This window comes from Chroicocephalus ridibundus, chromosome 8 (genome assembly GCF_963924245.1).
Source record: "Chroicocephalus ridibundus chromosome 8, bChrRid1.1, whole genome shotgun sequence".
In the NCBI taxonomy this organism is placed as follows: Eukaryota; Metazoa; Chordata; class Aves; order Charadriiformes; family Laridae; genus Chroicocephalus; species Chroicocephalus ridibundus.
Window position 1 is genome coordinate 49,268,704 of NC_086291.1, and position 24,310 is coordinate 49,293,013.

General features: G+C 41.8%; 3 protein-coding genes and 1 long non-coding RNA gene across 5 annotated transcripts in view; 2 read left to right on the plus strand and 2 right to left on the minus strand.

Moving 5' to 3' along the window:
- Positions 1-688, minus strand: part of IL4R (interleukin 4 receptor) — a 16,854-nt gene extending 16,166 nt beyond the window's left edge. Inside the window, exon 1 of the mRNA XM_063344670.1 lies at positions 348-688. The gene's annotated coding sequence lies outside the window, so the exon portion shown is untranslated. The remainder of the gene's footprint in view (positions 1-347) is intronic.
- Positions 687-16,039, plus strand: NSMCE1 (NSE1 homolog, SMC5-SMC6 complex component). 2 transcript variants are annotated; one of them, XM_063344673.1, is made up of 8 exons: positions 687-839; positions 1,644-1,787; positions 10,265-10,386; positions 11,620-11,697; positions 13,033-13,179; positions 14,145-14,261; positions 15,204-15,324; positions 15,796-16,039. In XM_063344673.1, the coding sequence occupies exons 2-8, from the start codon at positions 1,670-1,672 to the stop codon at positions 15,876-15,878; spliced, it is 786 nt and encodes a 261-aa protein (XP_063200743.1). In that variant the 5' UTR covers positions 687-839; positions 1,644-1,669; the 3' UTR covers positions 15,879-16,039. The 2 variants fall into 2 exon arrangements, with proteins under 2 accessions (XP_063200743.1, XP_063200744.1); XM_063344674.1 differs by having other exon boundaries at positions 752-839; positions 1,628-1,787.
- On the minus strand, positions 15,628-23,901 carry KDM8 (lysine demethylase 8). Its single transcript, XM_063344672.1, has 7 exons — positions 23,333-23,901; positions 22,958-23,124; positions 21,535-21,667; positions 20,593-20,634; positions 19,683-19,832; positions 17,687-17,779; positions 15,628-17,588 (listed from the first exon to the last, which is right to left on the minus strand). The coding sequence occupies exons 1-7, from the start codon at positions 23,810-23,812 to the stop codon at positions 17,424-17,426; spliced, it is 1,230 nt and encodes a 409-aa protein (XP_063200742.1). The 5' UTR covers positions 23,813-23,901; the 3' UTR covers positions 15,628-17,423.
- The window catches only part of LOC134519901 (uncharacterized), a 109,461-nt gene continuing 109,043 nt past the window's right edge, over positions 23,893-24,310 (plus strand). The window contains exon 1 of the long non-coding RNA XR_010072326.1: positions 23,893-24,031. This is a non-coding gene — a long non-coding RNA (uncharacterized LOC134519901). The remainder of the gene's footprint in view (positions 24,032-24,310) is intronic.

The following is a 24,310-nucleotide window of genomic DNA, read 5'->3' on the forward strand; positions in this document are numbered from 1 at the left end:
AGGCGGCGAGCGCAGCAAGAGTCCTCCCACTGCCCGCCAGCCGGGATTTCCAGCAGAAACGGAATTTCTGGGAATTATACCGGTTTTGACGTCAAGTATTTCAAAAGGAGCGCCTGAGTTCAATAACCTCAAGGAAGGAAAAATACGCTCCTGCCAACGACAACGCTTCTACCGACCGGCCGCGCCCCGAGCCCTTCCACCGCGGAGGCGCCGGCAGCCGGGGGCGCTCCGGGACCCCCGCAACGGCCGCCCCGGGCCCTCCGCAACGGCCGCCCCGGGCCCTCCCTTTCCCCCCGCAACGGCCGCCCCGGACCCCGAGGCGTCCATGGGACGTGTCGGAGCTGTACCTGGGATTCTGTCCGTCTCGCCGCCGGTCGACTCGACCCTTCTCGGGCCAGCGCTGGCCCCACCGCCGCGTCGGGGGCACGGAGCGGCTGAGGAGAACGGCAGACACCGCCTCAGCCGCCAAGCACAAACGGTACAAATTCAGCTCCGGCCATAGTTAATAAAAAGGAGACCTTCCCCCTGCCGAGCGGGGAGGGGGAGCCGCTTGAGGTACCCTGCCTGGTCCGGCTCCCGCTCGGAGCGGCGCGGCGGGCCCCGTCCCCGTGGCTGCCCGGCTCTGCCTCCTCAGCCCCGCCGCAGAGCGCAGCACCGCCGCTCCCTCCGGCCCCGCCACGGGACGGGGCGGCCCCCGCCCCCGCCCCCGGCTCGTCACGGGGCGGGCGCTGCCGGGCCCGGCCCCGCCGCCTGCCGAGCCGGTCGATGGCAGGCGGGTGCGGCCATCACCGAGCTGTCGAGCCGGGGTCGGGGGGGGCAGAGGCGCCATAGCCCGGCGGGTGAGGCGGAGCGGGGCGCCGGGAGGGCCTCGGCAGAGGGGCTGGGGGCGGTGGGGGTGAAGGCTGTGGCAGTTTCTCGGTCGGTTGCCCGCGGGTTCGGCCGTTGGGCTGCGGCGGGGCCGAGCCGGCGGGGAAGCGGCGGTGGCCGGGGCAGGCCGGGGCTCGGGCAGAGGCGGCCGGTCGCTCCGTGGGTCTCCTTGAGGAAAAAAGCTGCTAAAAAAGCTGCCACGAAGGAGGAAGGCTGATGAGGAGGCTCCTTCGCCTTTTCCCTTGAGCAGCTTCCAGCTTGCCCCCCGTTTCTCGATCCTTGGCCTTGGAGGAGCCTGGAAGCTTCTTTTTTTCATTTGGCTGCAGTGGTCGAGGAATTTCTTGAGATGCTTTTATTTAGTTCTGATGTTCCGCAGAACATTTAGAGGAGGATTTTCTGTCTGAGGAAAGTTATGCTCTAATTAGACAAGTCATTAGGATATGTAGCGAGCAGCAGCATCTAACGCAAAACCGTGCAAGGTGTTGTACTGATGGTTACACGTACAACACTGCTGTTTTCAGTTTGGAGGTGTGATAGCACAACACCTACGTTGTTTTATTCTGTAGCTAAAATTAGTTGGACTTTATCTTTCACATCCTTCTCATAAAACCTTGGAGTTAGTCACCGCCTGTGTTCTGAGAACATCCTGGGGGGGGTCTGTTTTTTTGCCCTGATTCAGTGGTAGAGAGTTTTAATTGAAAGCTTACGTGTGCTTGGACTGTGTATTTTTAATTTGTGTGAACATGTGCATTAATTCCAGCTTACACCTCCTGCAGCTTTTGAAGCCTGGTGCAACACTGCAATGGCAGCTCAGATGACCGATGCTCATCGGCGGTTCTTGCAGGTCCTGATGTCCCATGGGATAATGGAAGGATCAGAGGCCAGGAAATTACACAGGTGCTGCTGTGAAATCCATAAAGGTGTGTCTCTTTTTTGGAGAAAAAGTAAGGAGATGGAAGAACTACTTTTTTCCCCTGGTGCAGCTTACAAATAATTAGATTTCTGAAAAGCATAGACCATCTAAAAAAAAGTTAGAAAACTTTAATGATGTGCGTGTTCTCTCTCTTTCCTAAAAAATAAAATAATATAGCAATGAGGAAACTAAGTTTTAATCAGATCAGACTCATACAGAGCACTTTTTATTTTTTTTTTATATGTTAGACATTTTTAAAAAAATTGATTTTTGACACTGATAGTGCTGAAATTTCCAGAATCTTTTCCTTAATACTTATTTGGAAAGATTTCCTTTGGAATATAATATGAAGTGTATGCTGTTATCTGTCCTGAGTAAATCTGTCACGTCTGACTGATTACGTGGTCAGATGGTTAGTTTTAATCTATGCTATACCAAGCTGAATTTTATGGCACATATAACCAAAAATTGGTTGTATACAATCAAATCTGTTTGAGATTGATGTTCAAACTCAAATAGTACAGAAATGTATCATCAACTTGGTAGGAATTTTTTTTTAGAGATCTGCTTGCAGATCAGAGGTCTGTATTTCATTTTCACTAATTTTGAAAATGTGGGCACAAACCAAAAGAAAGCTGTAATGAGTAATATGTTTAGCACTAATTAATCAATAGGTATTAGATATGTCAGTGCTGGTTCCCAGAAAATAGTGAAAGAATAAAATTGCTCTATTTTCATCTTTTCCTTATTTATGAACGAAATTGCAAAGGACAAGGAATGCGTAAGAACAAAAACTGCTATTTAAAAGGAAACACCCAAATGCTGTTCAAACTGGTGATTTTAAACCAGTGCTATTGAAATGCAGATAACTCCAGCAAATGTTGTTTAAAGTACACACTTAAATCTAATACGCACTGAATATATCTCAAGTTATTTTGTAGTTCTCTAGTATTTATGGCTTTAAAAGCTGTCTTAACATGTTATTTGAGGGGTTTAGTCAGCTCAAGGTATCTGTGTGAGTCTGTTGAGAGCTAAACAAATAACTGCAGGGGAACTGAACTATTCAGTTGCCCGTGGCTGACCGGGATGAGAACTTTATATCACCATTGCTAACTGGTCTGTCTCTCTGCTACGAGAAAAGAGACTGCAGTCACTGATGCGCACAACCTCTTGTGAACTCCGTTGTCCCTTGTTGCCACAACTGGAGTCCTTTCTGGACGATGGCACTATTTATGTATTTTCCTTAGTTAAAAGGAGTCAAACAGGCTCCATAAGTTTTCAAACTCTCCTGTGGCAAAAGAACTTATTTCAGCACCTGCCCAAACTTCGGACTGAAAAAATGGAAGTGTGGAAAAATAACGTTGCTTTTTACAGGTTTATTCCTGTATTAGTGAGAATCAAGCCACCGTGATTTGTAAAAGAATACATCATAAATGCTAGAGATGGCCTTAGTCAGTAGCTATGGCTATAGCGAGTTTATTGTGAGTTAAGAACAAAGAACCTTAAGAAAAAAACTTTTATGGCTAGATTTTGTTTTCAGTATGCAGGATCAGTGAGCTGTACTGCAGTGAGAGCTGATAAGAGTTGTTATTTGTTAGGAATGTTTATTTAATAGAAGGATTTAGATAAAAATGGCTCCATTTTTTAGGCTGCTGCCTAACAAGTACTTTATATTTTTTCTGCATGGTGACAGTTGATGTGTAATGGAAAAGTTTGCGAAATTACACAGATAGAGTGTGGGAGTTTTGACTGTAACGGTTTTATTACATGTTCTACCTAGGAAAGTGTTTTGTCCCATTGGGAGGCAAAAGGATGTTGAACTTGACTCACAGAACGGAACGCTTCCCCCCCTGTTTGTTTTATGACAAAAGAACCAGCAATATGACAAACCCATTCTTGTTAGGAGCAAAGTTAACAGTATCACAATTTACGAGATCATGCTAATAGCATTTTTATGAGGAAACTCAACCTGGTGACTGTTTCTAGACGTTCTTGTTTTGATGTAGTTCCCTCAAATATATCTTAATACTGCTTGGTGCGCTCTGAACAATAATTTTCAAATCGGATCAAAACTAATGTTACTAAAGCTCATTTATTTGAATTAATTCCTTTCTCCTGCAGGTTGTAAGCAGTACATAACAAGGCTGCCTCCTGTCTATGACATTGGTTTCCTTAAATACAAAAGAATAAAAAAGCTGTGCCAAACAAAGTCAAGTCATGCAGTAATCAGCCTGCGCAGCCTCCGAGCAAAGCGATCTGAAAACGTTCCCTCCTGGTGTTTGGCATGTTTTCTTGTTCTGGTTTATTTCAAAATCTTGAGCCTTTTGGCTAGGAGACACCTTCTTATTTTTTTGTGTCTCACCTGCATGCTTCCTGTTAGCAGACAAGTGTCTATGCAAAAATCTGCACACAGCTCTGAAGGAAAAGCTCCAAACATCTATCAAAGCGCTGCATAGGACCACTAGAAAGTGTTAGGATTAACGCTTACTGTCAATTAGGCTACAAATTGCAGGCTTGTTGAGGAAGGTTATTATAATTGCTAATACCTTTTCACTGGAATGCCTTAATGCATGCCGTTTCTGTCTGCATTGTGTTACGGCTTCTCCAGTTATGAAATACATTATAGTAAAAACTTAAGTGCAAAGTTAAAGACATCTTGCAGGTCTCTAATAATAATAGCTAAGGTACCGTGATATTCTCTGCATCGTTTCTGGGGTGGCTCTGTGTGTTGTCTGTTGGTGCCGGCTGGCTTTTCATTTGTGTAGTCAGGGAAGTAGTAGACGAGATTGCTATTGTTGGATGCCTTTACAAGACACTGTCTGTGGGAGGAGAATACGTAGAATATTATTCTCACCCTGACCCCAGCCTGAAATCAGGAAATGGTAAAAATAGGAGAGTTTGTAGTTATTTTTCCTGCTGTCTTCCAAGCCAGCTGAAGTGCTTTAATAACTGAAGCTCTGGGCTTATGCTACTCTAAACACAGCTGGAAAGATTGTGCCTCTCTCCTGGAAAACACATTTCTCTCTGTAATAGCAGGACACTTTTTTTTTTTTTTTTAAATACAGATCATGGAATAAATATTGAAATTCACGTGCTCTCTATCGCTTGGTAGATTTACAAGTTTATCTGTTTTTTTCATGGATTCAGCACATCTTAATTTGATGAGTATTTAAATATAACAACATTGGACGTTTTTGTGACCAGCATTTTATTTCCCAAAGACATGGTCATTCTCAAGTGTTTTCTTTGCCAGTCTTCAAGGCCAGAGGGTTAACAGAAAACACAGATCCGTTTTCTTTTGCTATATGTTTTGATGAATGTCAGGATAATTTGGAGGGACAAAATCAGGTTGCCTTTCAAACCAACGGCCGTATTTACTGAAGATAATATTTATGCAATTAATTATAAAATATAACTATGTATTAAGTTACAGTGAAGTTCATTAGAAAAATGTCTGATACAGTCCATATATGAAAGGATGTTTAGAAAAATGGAAGAATGAGAGAAAACTGCTTTTTTCCTGCCTATTTGGCTGTACAGAAGGAGTGTATTGATCAACAATTTACTAACATGGATTGTCTCAGGCTGGCTTTTGTCTATGTTTTGTATTTTATTTAACTGTCTTGGTAGCTGAACTCAGAAGAAAATAACTGTTGGCGTCAACTTTAGTCTACAGTCACACCAATTTCTTAAGCATAATATATTTCATGCTTGGCCGTTGAAAGACCCACTAAATAAATTATATATGAGAAACGGGCATTCATAGAACAGACAAGCATTTTTGCTTTACATGTTCTGTTTGTTTTGTAGTATTTAGTATTGTAGGCAGAGCCCCAGCAGCTGCTCCGGTAAGTGACCCAGTGTGCTCATTATTCTTATACCTTGTCTGCAAAGTTCAGCTAGAGCTTAGGGGAATTTTTCTTATCTGTGGTGGAATTTGCAGATAACCATCTGTTTGAGGTCTATGTTTTATGTTACAAGAGAAGTGTTTGCATTGCAAAACAACAGAAAAAATCCACTGTACTGTTGTTTTGGTATTTTGCTTTATAATGCATCAAATATGTGAAAACTAGGAAAAGAAAACATGGCTCTTGGCTCCTCAAACTAGGCATTTTTGTGTAGACAATAAAGGCTATCACAAGGCATCGACAGAAAAGGGGCTGGGGAAGATCAGTGGGAGTGTAGACTGTGAGATCACACAATTCCTCAGAAGTACTTTGCGATAGTGTGGTGAACATTTGTAAGTAAATACACTGTTGTGGGAGAAGTGAACGGTGAGGAAACGTTTTTGGTGAGGATGAGATGAGGTTTTCTGGTGGATGGCTGTACTTTCTCCCATCTCATCTGCATCACGTTGCCCATTACTAGTTCTGGAAGCCATGCTCCTGCCAGGCTCAGTCGTACTCTTGTATCTTGTCCCAGTGCTACGCACTCTACAGGGACTCTTCTGTTTTTACTGTGGGTTTGTATCTACTTATCTATAGAATTTAAGGTCAGAACAAAGTAATCTATTTTTGTGTCCGATGTAACGCAGGCCATATTTTCTGCTAAATATTTTTTGCTGCATATCAGATACCTTGTAGGTGGGTTGAAACATAAAATGTAGAGAAGCTTATCAATTACTCACTTAGCTGTTACGGTAATGAAGACTGACTGTATCCCTGGGGTCAAAATTCAATACTCGCAGTGTTAAGAAGACTGAAAAAAGATTGAATGTGTCAGTCTCAAGTTGTAGCGCAGCAGCATTGTAGCAGAGCGTAGGTGTTAGTCATCGCTCAGGTGGTGGGTTAGTGATTACACTTCAAAGCTGAAGTCTTGGCAGTGAATCCTTACTGAAGTTCATTGCAACTTTTCAAGTGTATTAGCATTGCAGCGCAAGTGAAATCTGTCTGCCCCGTTTGAATAACAGCATTTTACCTCCCTAAACTCGTTTGCGGTCTGTTTTTATTCTAGGTTGTTGTTGCAGTAAGCTACTAGAAGCCGCAACTTGTTCTTCTTCCCAGTGGTTCTGTTTTTCATGGGAAGGCTGAAACACGTGTGCTAGATGTATGTATAGAACGAGGTTTAATGTGAAAGGTTTCATGTGAGTTTAAAATAATGTAAAGCAGGCTATAAAAAAATTATCCGTGAATGATGTAGTCTAGTCCATAGTTCAATTGTCATTAAGTGCTCTGAGGCAGCGATTACCTGGTTTTATATACTTAGGTATAATAACTTGTGCTTAGGTATAATAATAACAAGGAAGTGTTCCGGCTTGTTTTTCGTGTTGTTAAACAGAAGGAAAAAAAGAGGTATTGTACAACATGTTGCTGCGAAGTGTAATTAAGGATATCTTGTTTTTAAAGAACTTTGTAAACAAGCTTTTAGATTCTCCTACCAGTAATGGTTCTGTTGCTTCAGATTTTTGTAGCTATAATAGTTAGATGGCAGCATTTTCAAATCATGATAAGGAGCTTCTTACTGTATTAATCATCTTAGTACTAAGAGAGTAACTGAAGGAAATGGGAAAAAAAACCCAACCAAAACTCCACCACATTTTTTTCCTCAAAGAAAATAACTTTTCTGAATGTTTTATTCCTCTTTTATTCTGCAAAATGAAAACTGAGCATCAGTGACTTAAAATCCAAAGTAATTTGTCATGTTACTCTTCATGGCTTGTTCTAGTTTTTTGTTTAATTCTCAAGTTTGCAACTGTTCGCATTTTTCTATGCCAAAAGCTGTTGTATAGTTATTAGTTTTTTAAATATGGTTTGAAAATCAGTCGTAAATATCAACACAAGTTGCCAGTGGCTTATGTTACATCTGCTCAGTGTCATCAAAATAGAAGAAAAGCATGACATTTCTGTAATGTTACTTTGCAAACTAGAATTGTACTTAATCTTCAGCTTAACCTTCTGGTCACACAGGAGATGGAAACTGAAGTACATAGATATGATAACTCTGTGTTTGGGTTTTAGATGAGTAAAGGTCCTATCTCTTTTCTTTTAAAGTATTCATGCAGCTTATTTGTAGTATTTTGCTGCAAACATGTGAGCTCTAATTTTATGATGGTGCCAGTATATTTTAAAATTTATGATGAAGCTGTGGCATCTCAGAGTAAGTAATAAAGATGCCTGTTGTTCATTTGTCTTTCAGCAAGAAAATTTAAAATAGTACCCATTGAAAAGCGGTAATTAGCCAAGAGTGTAAGGTTGTTTGTTATGCTACCTGCTGTTTATAGTGTGCATACAGACACGTTCAGGGACGTTTCTGGTTTCGCTGAGCACCTCTGCTTTATCTTCAGTGAGGGATCTGTTCAGCTTTTCTGTGGAAAATATTTTAGTTTATTATTAAGAGTTTGTTTAAATTTAGGAAAAAAAACCAAACAAAACCAACCCACCCTAAAACCAAAACCCCCAGAATATTTGTGTTCCATTTATTTACTGTTTGCTGTTTCTTTGTTGCTCATCTGCTGTCATTGAACTGAAATAATTTCTTCTAAAGAAAATGCTCCCAAGCAGTGTTCTAGGGTAACACATAATGAGCTCTCTTTCTGTTGGTGTTATGTATCTTTATTAAGTGTTCGGAGCTGAGAATTGTTTACTGACAGAAAGAACAATAGCTGGTTCCTTCATATATTTGGTTTTAAATGCTGTGAACAACTGTGTTGTGTTTATAATTGGGTGCTGCAATAGCAATTTGCTTTGATTTTATTTGACTGAAAACAGATTATAGTAAGTACGTCTGTGATATTGTATTAGTTGAGATTTCATTTTATACTCTAGAGAAGGAAATAATTTATTTCTTTTACAAAAAAATAATTTACAGTAATTGTAACTAAGTTTTAGATTTTTTTTTTTAAGGTACTATATTTTACAGGGGATGTTATTGTAAAGTAAGACTTTTGAAAAATTTAATCCAGTATTTTGTAAGTAGGGTAGTCCTGGCTCCGGTATGTGTCTAACATGCTCATGTTACAACAAGGTCTTGTATTGACACCTCTGAGATACGTTGCCAGAAGAAAAAAGGACAAAGAGATTCCTGTACATGCATCGTCAGAATACAAAGATTGTCAATATTTAATGAAGGTCACGTTAGTTTGTTTAATTTCTCCTCAAATCTGTTGACAGTAAATAACTTGTTTTCAGTAGTAATGTATTTGAATAAACGGTTTCTATCCAATCAGTTGTTACGGCTGCCTGTACAAGAAGTGTTTTGTAGAGGTAAGTTATAAGCTTCTGCAAATAGTAAAGGGCATTTATCATTTCTCCTGAGTCTGGAATTGTAAATTTTGGTGTGGTCTGTCCCCCTTGCATTTTTTTATGGGGAGTTATAACCCTTTTTTTCCATAGCAGATCTACTTGAGCAGCCATACATCTCACATTAAAATGTTACAGCTGAATATTCTTCTGTTATCTTGCATCTTACCCTGTTTTAGATCTGTCAGTGATGCTCCCTGGCTTTGATGTATGCAGTGTTTCCTGCTGCCAGGGGCCAGGCAGGTGGCAGGACAATTTGACAAAATTATACCTACTTTAATATTATACTTACTTTATTATTGTTCTTGCTGTTTGTTTCTTTGTTCACTTAAGGAGTCTTATATATCAGAAACATTAACTTTCTGGGCAGGAGCATCCCGTGACTGATGTTTTTGTATTGCACTATGCTGTAAAATATAGTGGGGTTTTGAGAGTGGGACCTCGGTCTGATGCCGTTACACAAGTGATTGACTCTTGTAATTGAGAATAGTATTAAGTTATCACTAACTGGTGGTATTTTTGAGACATCAGTCATTTTTCTAAAGTTACAGGCTGTTACTTAGCTCTGTTTTTTAAACCCTAGCCTGCTGAAGTCAAGAGGAGTTTTGGCACAGACATAGTTTTGTTTTGGACGGAAACTCTTGAAGGCGTGTGCAAGGAAAAACCATGGCATGTGCTTCTACAGAATGACTCCAAAGTCCATCTTAATTACGTCTGTGATAGAACTTCTGCTAGTATTTAATTTGTTTGTAGAACATGACATGAGGTATTGCCTGTATTTCTACAACGCTAGAATTTTAAGTTTTCTGGTATGTAACATGATCATTTACATGCCATTAATTTGTGAAACAGAACACAAAGGAACAAGGAATCCCTTGTGTGTAAATGAGAGAAAGCACATGTGGTTTTGTATTGTGCGTAATAATTTTTCCTGATCATGTTTTATTTTCAATTCAATTTAGTGCAAGTGACTGTAATTAATGGATTAATGTGGTGATTTCCCTACAGTGAGGCAGAATGTCTGGACTCTCTCTGAAGTCTGACTTTCAAGGAGCTGAGCTTCTCTGAAGGGTAGTGGTCAGAAGCACCAGAAAATGATACATCTGCTGAATATAACTGACTCTGCCTCACTAACTTTTAGCTCTTTTACCTAAGAAAAAAACACGTCTCCGCAGATAAAACATAAAAAGGTCTGCCTCATGTTGTTTGGGTTTTTGTGTATATCCTTTTTCTTATTTATTTTCAGTGTACTACGCACATGATAAACTGGATGACTTCATCAGTACTATTAACAGTCACCTACAGCCCTTGTTTATGCAGATCCGGAAAGGAATGTCGGAAGATGATGGGAGAGCACATTATGCTTTAGTAAGTACGTGATGTGCTGCCATCGCGTGGTTTGGCTTCTCGTGGCTAGCTCCTGGGCAGCAGAGGGAGCCTCTGTGGCTGCGGCTTCAAATTAACCTTTTAATAACATGCCAATAAAAGGGCTGCACACCTTCCGTTTGTAAATGGGCCAAAAAATCTAGCTGTATCTGTGCATAATAAACATAAGGCTGCCCTAAGTGCCATCTTTGGATGTTAGAAAGATTGAGTTACCTAGGGTCCTTTTCCTACAGTACATCTGTAATAGAACTGCTATTTAGGGAAAACGGAGAATCTAGAACTGCAGGCTGCATGTGCCAGCAGGGTTCTCACTCTTACCAGTGTCTTGTGTGGTTTATGTGGGGCTGTTCCGCTGGCAGCTGCTGTAGAAGCTACTTCTAGGACACGGAAAAAGGAGGATAAACTACCAGGAGCTGAGGTGTGTGGAAATGGGACATGGCAGCAAGGAATACAGCAGCCTCTGATTTATTTAAAATAAACATTGCTTAAGTGCTGAAGTGAAATTTCTTTTTCGCAGGAGACTTTCTTTCTCAAGAGGAATTTTTAAGCTAGAAAGCACAGAGAGCCCTCCAACTTTAGTTTTCTCTTACTCAAAAATCCACGTAGCATAGAAGGGTTCCTAAGGAATGGCCTATTAAAAGTTTCCCTAGATGCTCTGAAATGCACATGTCAGAGAAGGAAGGGTACATAGTAATTTTAAAATACTGTACAGGAGGTATTCTAACATTAGCTGCTGCTTTTAACCTTTCTGGGTCATTTTGCCAATTAAGTTGAGCTATTAATAAACAGCAGTAGGATGTGCAATAAGAATATGAAATAGCAGTAACTCTTTTTCACAGTGAAACAGAAATGTGTATTATAACATAGTTACCACTACTGTCCAGCACAGTATCCTGGTGTAGTATATTAGTTCTACTATATAGAACTAATAGTCTATATTAGTTCTGTACGGGGGAGGTGGGATTGCTTAAGAGCTTGGACTGGGCAGGGGGAGCTGTGGAGAATAAGGGGCTGGACGATCAGGGGTTGTAAAGAAAGGACTTGAGAACCGTCGGTTGCCAACTTTAAGGAACAGCCTCTTTCATGCCACTTGAAGAAATGACATTTCTGTTAATTGTAAGATGATGTGTTCTTTACCCACAGGATCCTTTACATTTTATGGTGCAGAAATACAAAGGCACTTTGATTTCAGTTTAAGTATTGTTTTTTTCATAGGTGAATTTGGCAGAAACTGAAGTAACTAAAATGGCATCTGACTATACAGAAAATGAATTAGAATTGTTCAGAAAAACAGTAAGTATGTCAGTTATTAGTAAATCACATTATTTGTGAAGGTACCATCTGAAAATGAATGGCCATGGAAGTGAATGGAGATGTGGTTCAGGAACTAGTTGCCATCTTACCTAAGTTTATCCCAAATCGAATGGGGGGCGGGGATGGGCACATAGGCAAGTAATGATTTTCTGTTGAAAGTCAGTTATTGTTAAACTGAAACCAGCAATAGGGGAGCGCTCCTTGGAGTTAGCCACTCGACATACCTGCTTTTAGTTAAACATACACCTTTCTTCAGCGTTTGCTGTTGTGATTGCTGAATTTTTCATTGGCTTCAGTGGTCTAGTAATATACAGTAGATTTTAGTGCTAATAACATAGAAGTTGGATTTGCTGATCTGAATAGAAGCATTTGTCTATTGTTATTGCTTAGCCAATTACTTCTGTGTTTAATAAACTAGTCATGATGCTGCTTTTTAAAAAAGAAAACATAGACTTTAGAATTTTTTAAAGTTCCAAATAGAAGTATTGGGGTGAGATTCCAGAACATTTGACGTCTAATTTCTTATCGACAGCTTATCTGTGAGTTGTGATCATAGCCATTTATCTTGCATGTTTTAGTGAGTTGTTCTCGTAGTGTCTTGAACTTTGAGGACTTAATTTCTCCAGCCACTAGACTTTTAAATATTTTTTTTTTATTGCACACTCATTAAAATTAAATTTTCTGTATAAACTGGAAAGAGAGTTGTGTTGACTATTCTGTGACACCTGCAAAAGTCTAATCTACATGGAAAGTACCCAGAGATTTCCCTGCCCTCCCCCCTTATTGGTGGAAGCACCTATACAGCCCTGTCAGCCCTGCAGAGGTGGCATTGTCGTGGTACATATTACTACTGGCATACAAACGCTGCGTGCTGCTCTGGGATGATGAGCAGCAGGAACGTTTCCAATGAGACATTCTCTGAAGATTGGTAGTACTGCTACAACCTTCAAATGCCAGGTATGTTCAGCAGCACCAATGACTCCAGAGTGGACAAACTTCAGTAGTGAGAGATTTTTCCTCAAAAAGAACCTTGACAAACAGAGCTGTCACCCCCGAGTAGGCTCAAGGGTCTGTGAATGCAGCTTCATTTAGGCAGCATTCTACAGTTCTATTTGTGGAAATGTTTTCTTGGCAAAGATTAAAATTGTCAAGGTAACGATAGTTTCAGATTTTGGCCTTTGTTGTACAGTTCTGGTTCAAGCCATATACTGTAGTATGTATCATATGTGGATGCTAAAAAGCCGCACGTTGCTATAAGGTGTGTCGGTATAATTGCATGGTTTTTTTTAACATTCAAAATGTTTCTTTCTGTAGATGGACCTAATCATTTCATCAGAAAATGGCTTTGCCTCTTCTACAGATATTTTAAACTTGGCTGACCAACTTAAGACAAAGAAAATGAAGAAAAAGGAAGCAGAACAAGTGCTGAAAGTTTTTGTGGAGGATAGGTGGCTCTCTGAGGTAATTGCTGTATCTTTTCAAGTGTTGATGTTTTAATAGGTCCAGCTATTATTTTCTTACGGATGTGACGGTTGAAACTGAAGCTGTTCTTTAATGAATGATGGGAGGAATGGTTTTGTGGAGCCCGTGCTTATTGCTGCTGCAGTGATTTTTGCAGAAAAGGTAGTACTTTTACAAGGAAAAGGTTCTCAGGGAGGTTTATACAGGGCAACGTGGTTTCAGTTTCTTGTACCTGAGCTGGGTGGGCATGTGTGACATGCGGACATCCTTTGTACCCAATAGCATGCCATACTTAAGCTTAGAACAAGAGCTGGGGAAAGCTGTTTGGGGTGATCAGTGCTGCGAGTTACATGTAGGATATCCTGAAAAGCAGCGAGGCCAAACATGTTGAAACCTCCTGTACCAGAAGTGCAGGGGCCACTGTGCACGTTTTTAACTCCCTTTTACTTTCTGAGGGAGAAATAGAGATGAGCTTACCATGTGGACACTGCAGTTGCTTCCCAAGTGAGACCTCAGTCCCATTTCTGCTGGATTCATTGCATCATAGATCTCCAGCTTGCTGCCACACATTTTGTTATGTTAGAGTGATTTAGCAGAGATATTCAAAGATACCTCAAGCAATAAATGCCTAGATTTCGCTGAAAGCCAGTAGAATTTACACTACTGTGCAAATGGAAGGTCCCAAAACTGCGTGTCTTTGTTAAGAAGAGCATGCTTGTTCATTTATACCTTCCAAGGACTAGATCTTTGTTAAAGGTGTGAGATCTTTATTCCGATCCTCTAAACAAATTAATTCTGGTATTTCAAAGGTATTTTCAGCTTTGCATTGTATCAGTGTCAGCATGTTAGTTTCATGATGGCAGAAAAAAGTGCATGTCAAATGCTTGCTAACAGCTGGTTAGAAAAGTCAAAAAAAGGTAAAAGGAATTACAAGAAATTCCTCATCTTGACACTTATTTCCTTAGAGAAATGGAGAATATACTCTGCATACTCGCTGCATAATTGAGATGGAACAATACATTCTCAGCAACTACCAAGATGTGGCAAGGAAGTGTAACATCTGTCACAGCCTTGCCATCCAGGTAAGATTTATTACCCGAGTAGGCATCTGCTGATGTACTTACGTGGTTATAGATGAAGTTTGTGATACTTTCCTTCGAGTATTAGGCAGGCAATGATAAATTCTGGTCTTGTAATCTGGTAATGCTGCCCATGTATATATAAAGAACCCTCCCCCCCCCCTTTTTTTTTTTCTTCAGTGTAGGCATTTTATCTTCTGTCTTTGGAAAGAAATCCCAAAAACTTGGCTTGGAGCAGGATCTCCAAGTATAAACTTGGAGAAAGCAAACTCGCCCAATAAGGAACATTATTGTGCTGTCTTGCTTTCCAAAGCCAGCAGGCTAGAAATGAACTCCTTATTCTTAAATAGGCGTAACAGTGAAGTGTTAGCTGTATTATCTTTGGACCTTACAAAAAGCAGTCTTCATGTGACATGCATTCATCTTTGGTCCTGGGACTTTGGTTCAGAAATTCCTTGTGTCTTGGACTTCAGAATGAACATGTATGCTTCATATATAGCATGCTAAAGCACTGTTTTTTGATAGCTGGCAAGTTACTAGTTTAGTCTTGCGTAAGTTGTTACAGCCTGAACTCGTATTTCAAAACTACTGCACTCTCTTGCTCCTTAACCCTGCATCTTCTCATCTTCCCAACTAATGTGCTTCTATGTTACTTTTTCCATCCCAGTTGGTCTCCTTTATTGCACCCAAATAGCTCAGTGTTGTTTGTCTTTCAAGCTAAATTTTGTCCATGTAGAGAGAGAGTTACTTCCTAGTTTCCAGGAAAATACCTCCTTTTATCATTTACTAGCTTTGAGTATTCACCAACTGCACTGTGTGAACCATTCTTTGGAATAAAGCATTGCATATCTGCCACCATTTGTGACAACTTTATTTTAAACCAAAGGAAGGTTAGAAAGATTTTTTTTTTTTTAATTTTTTTTTAATCAACACTTCTGATTTCAGAGCCAAGTATGTGAATCCTGTGGAATTGGAATGCATTTACCTTGTGTCAGAAAATACTTCAGAACTCAGACTGAACCGCGCTGTCCACAATGTAATGATTTCTGGTCTTGTGACATTCCAGGTACTAAGCACCCTATTTTTTAAAAAAATTAGTGTAATAATACTTGAGAATGGACTGTGATAATCAGTGGCACTGCCTGTATTATTTGTAACTGTAGCTGAACATCAGTTATTTCTGACTTCAGTTGTATATTTGTGACAGTAAACCATACATGGGCAACACTGAGCCCTGAAAGTGCAAGGATTATGCCTTATGGTCACGAGCAGATCTGTGCATATTGTTTCTAACAACATTCAAGTGTGGAGCCGGGGCGGGTGGGAACAGGGGAACAGACACAAGACATGACACTAAAACTTCTGGAAATACTATGCTTCTAAGAAGAGCACAATCTCTTCATGATTCCTTTATTTAGCCAGGGAAATTGGACATTCCAAACAGGAACATGTAAAGCATTTTAAAAATATGGAGGTTATACAACATCATCCTTTTTTTGTGTGTCATTCATTAACCTTCCTTTTGTTTTCTTCACAGGTGTGAGTCGGACAGACTCCCAGTCACCATCAAAAACAGGGAGAACAGAGAAGAGCTTCGTTCTCAGCACTAGACGATGCTAATTGTAAGACTTGCTTTCAGTGAAATCTTTTTCCCCACTCTTGCAGAGTAGCCAGACTGTATTGTATTCATTAGTAACAGTGTGCTTTCAGTGTACTTATTTTTTCCGCAAGTTTAAAGAATCTTACAATAAAACTATCATTGACCTTCCTGTTCTTTTTCACAGTTGTGTCTGCACGCTTTCTTGGAGGCTGTTTTGTGTGTGTATTCTTGGGTTGTGACTCTCAGCGTATGTTTGGGAATGAAAGATGCAGGTGTTTTTAGTCAATCCTGCAAGCTGATCTATGCAGGTGAGCTATTAAAAGAATCCTTTATCAGCAACAGTATTCCCTATTTGTAATTTCACTTGCACAACCGAAAATGAAACCCTTTACTAGCACCATAGGGCTTCAAGTAGGTGGGGGGCGGGGTGTGTGTGTGTGTGTGTGTGTCAAAAAAAAAAAATAAAAATCAGTGTAGCACTCATGGTCTCCTCACTAAGGCAGCTGGCTGAATATCTGATCTAGGGGTAGAGTTTGAACACTTGTTGCATTGTTGCTTGGGTTTTGTCCCTTCTTTGGGCATGAAAGTGTTCATCTGATATAAGGCCAGGTCACAAGCAGTTACACTCAATAAGAGAGGGAATATTCCCACAGTCAAAACAATTGGTAAGAAGTAGGATAAGACTTTTGGGGCAATGCCAGCTTAGACAAATTGCCAGTCTGCAAAGCGTTGAAAAAATAAGCATCTTAAGATTCTTTTAGGTTTTGGTATTAGCACTTCAATCTCCAATTTTATGTAAGGATGCTTTTTCCTTTAAGAGTGAGTGAGCTGAGGATTTTCATCCTTTTAAGATGAGAAGACGAGGACTAGATATTGCCAGGTACCAGAATGGAATGGCAGCGTATCTTTCCTTAGTAGAAATGTGTGACACTGCAGAAGGCAGAGTGTCAACAGTTCAGCTGATGGTTAATCAAAGTATGATTAAGCTTCAGTTCATTTAACTGCAATTAAACTACAGATTAACTACAATTAATTATGTTCCTACGCCTTAACACTAGTAACTTTGTCTTTATAGGAGATTGGTATCTTGCTTCGTGTTAGCTTCTTTTTTCCTTTAACATATTGAACCTTTGGATTCCCTCATTGTTTATGTAACTACAGTTTTTACTGTTATTAAATCCAAGTAGAAGATAACACTAACCTGATGTTCCAAATATAGCTTGAAGCAGAGTCCTGGCAGTGCCCATATATAGAGCTGTTTCAGATGTACACATGCATACAAGATGGTGACCTAAGATGGTCTTTAAGAGGCATTCATACTAGAATCATCCACAAAAATAAAGTGGCTGTAGCATCTTCTTTCCCTTTACCCATCCAGATTTTTTCACCATGCTGAAGGAAGAGTTTGTTGTTTTTTCGGATTTTTTTAATCCACTTCTAACCTTTAGATAGGGAAGAGCATTCCACACTTAAAAAGAATTCTCTTATGAGAAGATGCCAGATTCTACTTTTTCTGATTTGTAATTCCTATTCCAATGCTAACAGACTTTATGCACGCTTCAGAGCTATGACCACCAGAAACTGACAGAGAAGCTGATGTCAAGTGATCGTACATAGTGCCAATATTTAACTGGAATAAACAGAACCTGTCCAGGCATCAGAATACAGGACTGAAACGCAGCCTTTCTGAAATTGGGAAACTTAAGTAAGTCAGGATCTTCCACATCAACCTATTAAAAAACAAAACAATCATCAGTAGAATGTCTTTACTCAAATACGATTTGATGAAGTAACATTATTGATACTAAAATTTCAGGCAACTATTTACCTGACTAGTGTTGTGAAGAATATGGCTTTCATGGGGATACAGGTTTTCTGACTCCTGTGGCGAATATAGACGGATATACTTTCTTCCAAATACCTGTGTGTATTACAATAAATGTTTTCCATCTGTCATTAACCCGCGCATTACTGGAAACTGTGGGCCATAGCTGGCAATTTAACAGTAAAATATACTGGATTACAAGAAGCATCATTAGCTTTGTTAGTAATAAACAGACACTGCTATAATAAAAAGTTAAAACAAATCAGACTGTTGGAATTCAAGTACATGTTTCCTTGAAGCAGAAAAGAATTTGAAATACCAGGAAGTGCTTTTAACCAAATTACTTTAAATTCAAAGTTAAGGAACCCAATTTATACAATGCTATTTGGTCTCTACGTAGCTAGAAAGCGATTAGAAGAACTGAGAATGAGGAGGTTGAGTCTTCAGTGCAGTTCACGTCAGCCTACAGAGGTACCTGTCCGGAGCGACTCCTAAGCTTCCATATACTCCTTCAGCTTATTTCTGTGTCATTAAATCAATTATTTCATTGGAGTGCTTAACTGAAAGACTAGAATTCATAAGGCAAGTGGACTGACTGACCTGAACGCTACACTGAATTGCAAGTCATAGGTGCCTGGAATGAAATGGCAGAATAAAAAAGTTAAAGCTGATTCCTGCGCTGATTCCAGTGGAACACCCGCAGAAGGCACAGGATGAATATTCATGCTGCTTCTTCCAGCATTCAAGATTTCTTCAAGGGCCAGGCATGATCACATTTGTTTGGAACTATCACATTAAACGGTAAGTCAGTACTCTGGCTAACCACAGTACACTGGGCTGGCATTATGCTACCAAACGATTCCTAACCAAGCTGCTTTTCCTCTATCTTAACATACCTTCCCATATAATAGAACAGGATTTCCTGATACCTTATCAACACCCAAGTTGTTATGCTAGATGTTTAGAGTTTGTTGTTCATGGACAGCACATAAATGTATTCTAAAGTCCACACAAGTATCAATGTATTCCTGCCCTGTCCTACTCTTGACTATCAATGGTTAAAGCAGTAGAGCATTGATCTAAATAACTATAGCTGTCCATGTGTTTTTAGGATGCCTTCCATACCCCAAAGGGATTATGGATATTAATTAGCTCTCTAAAGAACCCAGTGTTAAATGATATTTTTGGTGATGCATGAAAGTAAAGAGAATGTTGGTTATTCATCAAAAAGCACATTTCCTGAATCCTTGAGGTTTTTTTGCAGGGTGGGTATTACCTGGACTGCTGTGAGCTATTAATGTCTCCTTCCTTCACTTGCCTCGCTGGGTTAAGACCTTGTATATTGCAAGAAAAAATGGCTATCTTCCAGTAAGCAAAAAACCCCTTAGCATTTGAAGAGGTACAGTTGTGAACTGCTTGGACAAGGAATACATCTTTGGACTTGCTCACCACAAAGGGCCCCAGTATTTTACCATGTTACCCTGCACTAAAAGTCATCATCGAGAAGCCTACCAACAGTGACTCACTTAACAGCAATGAGGTTGCAGTGCAACTATTACTGCATCTGACTCTCGATGCACGCGCGAGTAGATATTTTACTGGGTAACCTGAAGTGGATTAAAGTATGCACCCAAGTCCACCCAAAAATCTTGCTGTTCCAGAAAAGGAAGTTCTTTGGTACGCTATGACAGGATCCACATTCTTCTCAACTCTGTTACAAATTCCTTGTGTGGCCCTGGAAAAGCTGCTGCTTGTGATTTCCATGTATCATCTCTAAAATGAGGGTAAGTAATGGTCTATCTCAAGCGGCCTGCAAGATTACATTATTAAATTGCAGTATTGACAAATGCAACAGAATAGCAAAACACTACCCATGTATTCCCTATCGTTCAATTGGTCATCATGTTGTCTGCTACCCTTGTCTTTAACAGCTACATACCATAACCATTTTTTCTAGCTATAGCGCTAATGGCATGTGTAGAGTAAGTAGAGTACAGACCTGAGCTAAAAAATTTTGCTGGGGATCCTGGTGAAGAGGTGAGATAGTGCCTTCTGGACCAAACCAAGCGTTAATGGTGATGTCATCTTCTTCTCCTTCCCCCAGGCAGCAGTAGTCAGGGATACTGATATCCTCTTTCAATTCTGGAATCTACTCCCATAAAGAAATAAACATTAAAAAGGGTATGTGCTGACTTGCCAAAAGTATGCAATTCATAGAAAAGAGGAACGAGGCTTGACACAAAGAAAACAAATGATGTGCTTGTCCAGCAAAGGTAGGAGAGAAGTAGCTGAACTGATTGGAATCTGCAGGAAACGTCCTCACACTTTGTGTGCTAGCAAGCAGATTCTGTTGGAAGGGCAGGTGGGAGAAAGAAGGGCGTTTCTCATTCTTCAGAGACTCTTTGCTTTAGCAGAAACCAGAGAAACCCACAAGAATAAGCAGGTTTGCAGTCATGGAAAAGGAGCCGTTGCTCTTTTATATACTAAGCTTGCTTCTCTGTGAGGCTCCTTTTTACATCTCCCACCAACCTGTTCTTGGGTAAACTGGAATGACATTTCAGAATATGGTGAACATATCACTGCTGAAGACTCTTTTCTGTCCAAATGTCTTCCCTGACTTAAATATTCTTTGGGGAAATGCTGCTTTCCAGGTGATATCCTTGCTAAGTATATGCTACATTGTGCCAAAACAGCACTAAGACTGAATGTCTTCACCCCTGAATGGGTTTTGTTTCCATGCCTTTCAGCCAAATGGAACAGACTCCTCCCTCTGTTCCTCCAAATTGTGGGAATAGAAACTTAATAAATACTCTGAATTCTCTCTACACCCTTCCATGTAGTAGAGTTGACATCCTCAGAGATGAGGAACACTTGACTGCAGAAAGATAAAAACATTCACTCAGTTTTACCTGATCAAAAAGCTGGTGCTGGGCAAGGTATCCTATGCTGTTCTGAAATTACAGCAGAGAAAGAAAAAAAACCACATAGTGACATATATAGTAAGACTTGTCAGTCAGTTAATTTACTTATAGGTAACATCTATTTCCAATGTCCCATTTCAGAGTACTGGAACTGTTTCAACAGTTGACTAGTATGAAGTGTCTTATGAAATAGTAACTTACACCTACACTGAAATTGTAAGAGTGTAGATATATCCCCAAAATCAACAAATTACCTAGCTCGAGTTACTGGAAAAAGCCTAGCTATAATCCTATGGCTTCTCAACAGTTCTGTTGTCAATCCTGTGACAACGCTCTGAATCTTTATAGCTAGACCCTGATGGTACAGACTAGTTCACCTTCACTCCCTCTAGGTATCCCGATATTCTATTCCAGGCTGCGCCACAGATCAATTTGCAATGGCACACGGTCCTTCCTGCCAGAATACTAGGAAACAGAAGTGAGGGCTTCAGATCCTCAGCTGTGAAAGTAAAAGGACATTCAACTGCTAATCAGCTTTTTTTTTTTTTACCTAGTGGCATGTGAATTTGGATCTTGATCCTAGATCTCAGTAAGCAGTTTAATTGCCAAGAGGAATAAAACTGCTGGCTGAGGATCCCTTATCCTTAGGCTCCACTATTCAGGTTTTTGCTGCAAAAGGTATCTATCTATTCATCAAATTAACAGCTGCCGCACATTTGATTATATAAAAAAGAATCAAACATAGATATTGTTGCAATAACTAATTTGTAGCTTCAGATCTTGAAAATGTCAAACCTTTTAATTCAGAGTTGTGCTTACAGCATACCCCCTCCCTTGACATCACCTCTAAACGTGTGTGTTCTGAGCAGAAATTCTGTACCAGCAACACACTGCTGTATTTGGAGATGAAACAGAACGAGAGTAACAGACCGCATTCACAATATACTGGTTGATGAAGTCGCTGACGGTCATAAGCTTCTGAGACCATTCCTCATCTGTGTATCGGGTACCCAATTCCACGGGGACTGTGCGGCACCCTGCGACTTGACAAAAATAGTCCACACTGGAATAAAGGAAGTTCCATTACCCTTTTATACTGCTCTTCGTACTAGTGTTAAATGTAAGACAATCGATCAAAATCAATCTTTTAAAGAAATAAAACTCTATTACCATTAGTTTCTTCTCTCTCCAACCAAGCAGAGACAAAAGGCAGCAGAAAAGGATGCAAGCGGCAAGGAAACAAGCAGTCAAGTTTGTGTGTACATTATGGCCCACTTGTCTGTTCTGGTTTAAAACCTTGTTTACCTCAGTAAACTATTGTTTCCTTATGAGCTAAGGAGATTTAAGCTGTTGGTCTCTGTTGACTAGGGATATCTATCTTTTTGCTGCCTGCTGACACATTTGCTAAATAAAGTCTTGTATCTTTTTGTCATGAATTCTAGATCAACTCTCTGTCAGTACCAAATTCTCTATACAGGTGCCAATAATATCCATCGTGGCTAAAATAAGAGGAATTACTTTGATGGGTGGTATACATCTCTCCATTGACAATTATATTAACTAAATGAAGAAGTTAGTTAATTTTTTTAAGTGTCTGAAGTTAAGCAGTGGAGTACCTTCCCTCAAAAAAGAATAAAACCACTATGAAACAAGTGTGTTCAGTTAATGTCAATTTTACCCTTGGCTGTGGAACAAAAGCAATTGCTCAAACTAAGCATAAGTGTTTTTCCCCCCTTTTCTAAGGAATCATGAGCTTTATCTCACAAATATGCGATTCTCAATATTGGAAGTGTTGGCTCCATTGTGCGTTACACATGCAGCATGATGTTATTACTCCTGAATGGCAGTGTCTGAAACTCAACACTCAAACACGATGCTGAATAAACATCGATGCCTGTACTTGTGAATGAAAAAGCCAATCGTGCTTATTCACGCATCTCTGAAATTCACTTTCCATTGCACTAATTATCAGTGAGTTCCAGGAGGTAAAAATCACTGATCTGTGTCTGACACAGACACACTTGAGATGTCAGCAACTCTCCAGAGCGCTCCCGGCACAGCCCCGGAAGGCTGGGATGAGGGCCAGCACCAGCACGGCCAGCACCATCCCTCCCTGGCACACGGGGGCACTTACCGTGCAATGCTGTGGATGGTTTGATGCTCTTCCCTCATCTATGGAGCAACTTCTACAGAGCAAAGACAGCATTGCAGCAGGAAGGTGCTGCCAACAAGTCACTCCCAATGGCACCTGTCTTCTGTGGAGGTCTCTACTGCTCTACCGAGCATCAAGATACCAGGCACAGAAGATGATCCTTGCTGTTACTAGGACAGGGAAGAAACTCTTATTTCTCACCTCCACTTCTTCATACACGGCCAGTGGTCAATAATCCCCTCTAAGACCACAGGCTTCTGTGGAATTAGATAGTTGTCTCTGAAATGCTCCAGTGAAGGGCAGCGAACGTGCGGAAGCGCATCTTCTGGCTGCACAATGGGGACTGGAAGGGGCTCAATCCGGGCCCTCTGCAACACACAGAGACGTTCTCTTTCAACAGCCGCCAGCGAAGGCCCCACCGCTCCCGGAGGGGAAGGGAGGGACGCCGGGGAACGCCGGCCCCGGGGCAGAGGGGGAACGGACGGCGGGGGAAGCCCGAGGGGGGGGAAGGCGAGGGGGAGCCGGGCGAGGGGCGCGGGAGGACAAGCTCGCCCCGGGGCCGGGGCCGGGCCGTACCTTGGCGCTGCCCGGGGCGGCGTCGCGCCGCTCCCCGCGGGGCAGGCGGGCCTGCAGGACGCGGACGAGGCGGGCGAGGACGTTGTCCAGGACGGAGGCGCCCATCAGCAGCCCCATGTCGCAGAGGCGGACGGCGGGGACCAGCGGGCGGCCGGCGGCAACCTCGGCCAGCGCCCCGAAGAGGCAGCCGTAGGCGTAGACCTGCCGCCAGGCCTTGCTGACCTCCCGCCAGGGCCCCGCGTTCAGCCTCTCCCAGGAGTAGTCACGCAGGATGTCGCCCAGCCGCCCCAGCGCCGCCGCCGCCGCCTCGCCGGGCCGGCCCGCCGCGCCGTAGAGCAGCCGGCGGGCCCGCCTCAGCAGCGGCAGGACGCAGTCCTCCACCTCGCCGCTCAGCGACAAGCTCAGCCCTTCCTCGGAGCCCGGCAGCAGCGCCCACGCCTCGGCCCACAGCTCGTCACCCGCCGCCGGGCCCTCCGCCATGACGGCAGCGCCGCCGCCCGCCGCCGGGCCTGGGCGGGCCGGGGGGCGGGCCCCGGCGGGCCGGTGCTCCCTCCCCCGGTGCGGGGCTGCTCTGTGGGACCTGCGCTCGCCCGTTCGTTCCTGCCGGTCGTGGCTTTATGCGGCTACGAGTCTTCGTGCAGCCGCATAACGAACCGGAATGGACGCCTCTTCTAGAGTAAAAAATACTCGTTTCCTCAGGTTAGTTTTAGCCCAGGTCCGTCTCGTCACCTGGTTCCTCAGGGAACTGTGTATGTTTTTGCAGATGTACAGAAGGGGGCGAGAGGCGTTTAGGCGGGAGAAGGAGCGGAGCCATGGCGCTCAGTGGCGTCCCTGGCGTTTTTCTGAGATAGGAACTCTGTGAAACTGTAGCCCAGGTGTCCATGAGCGGTGTAGCACCATAGAATCACAGAATGCTTAGAGTCGGAAGGGACCTTAACGATCATCCAGTGCCACCCCCTGCCCTGGGCAGGGACACCT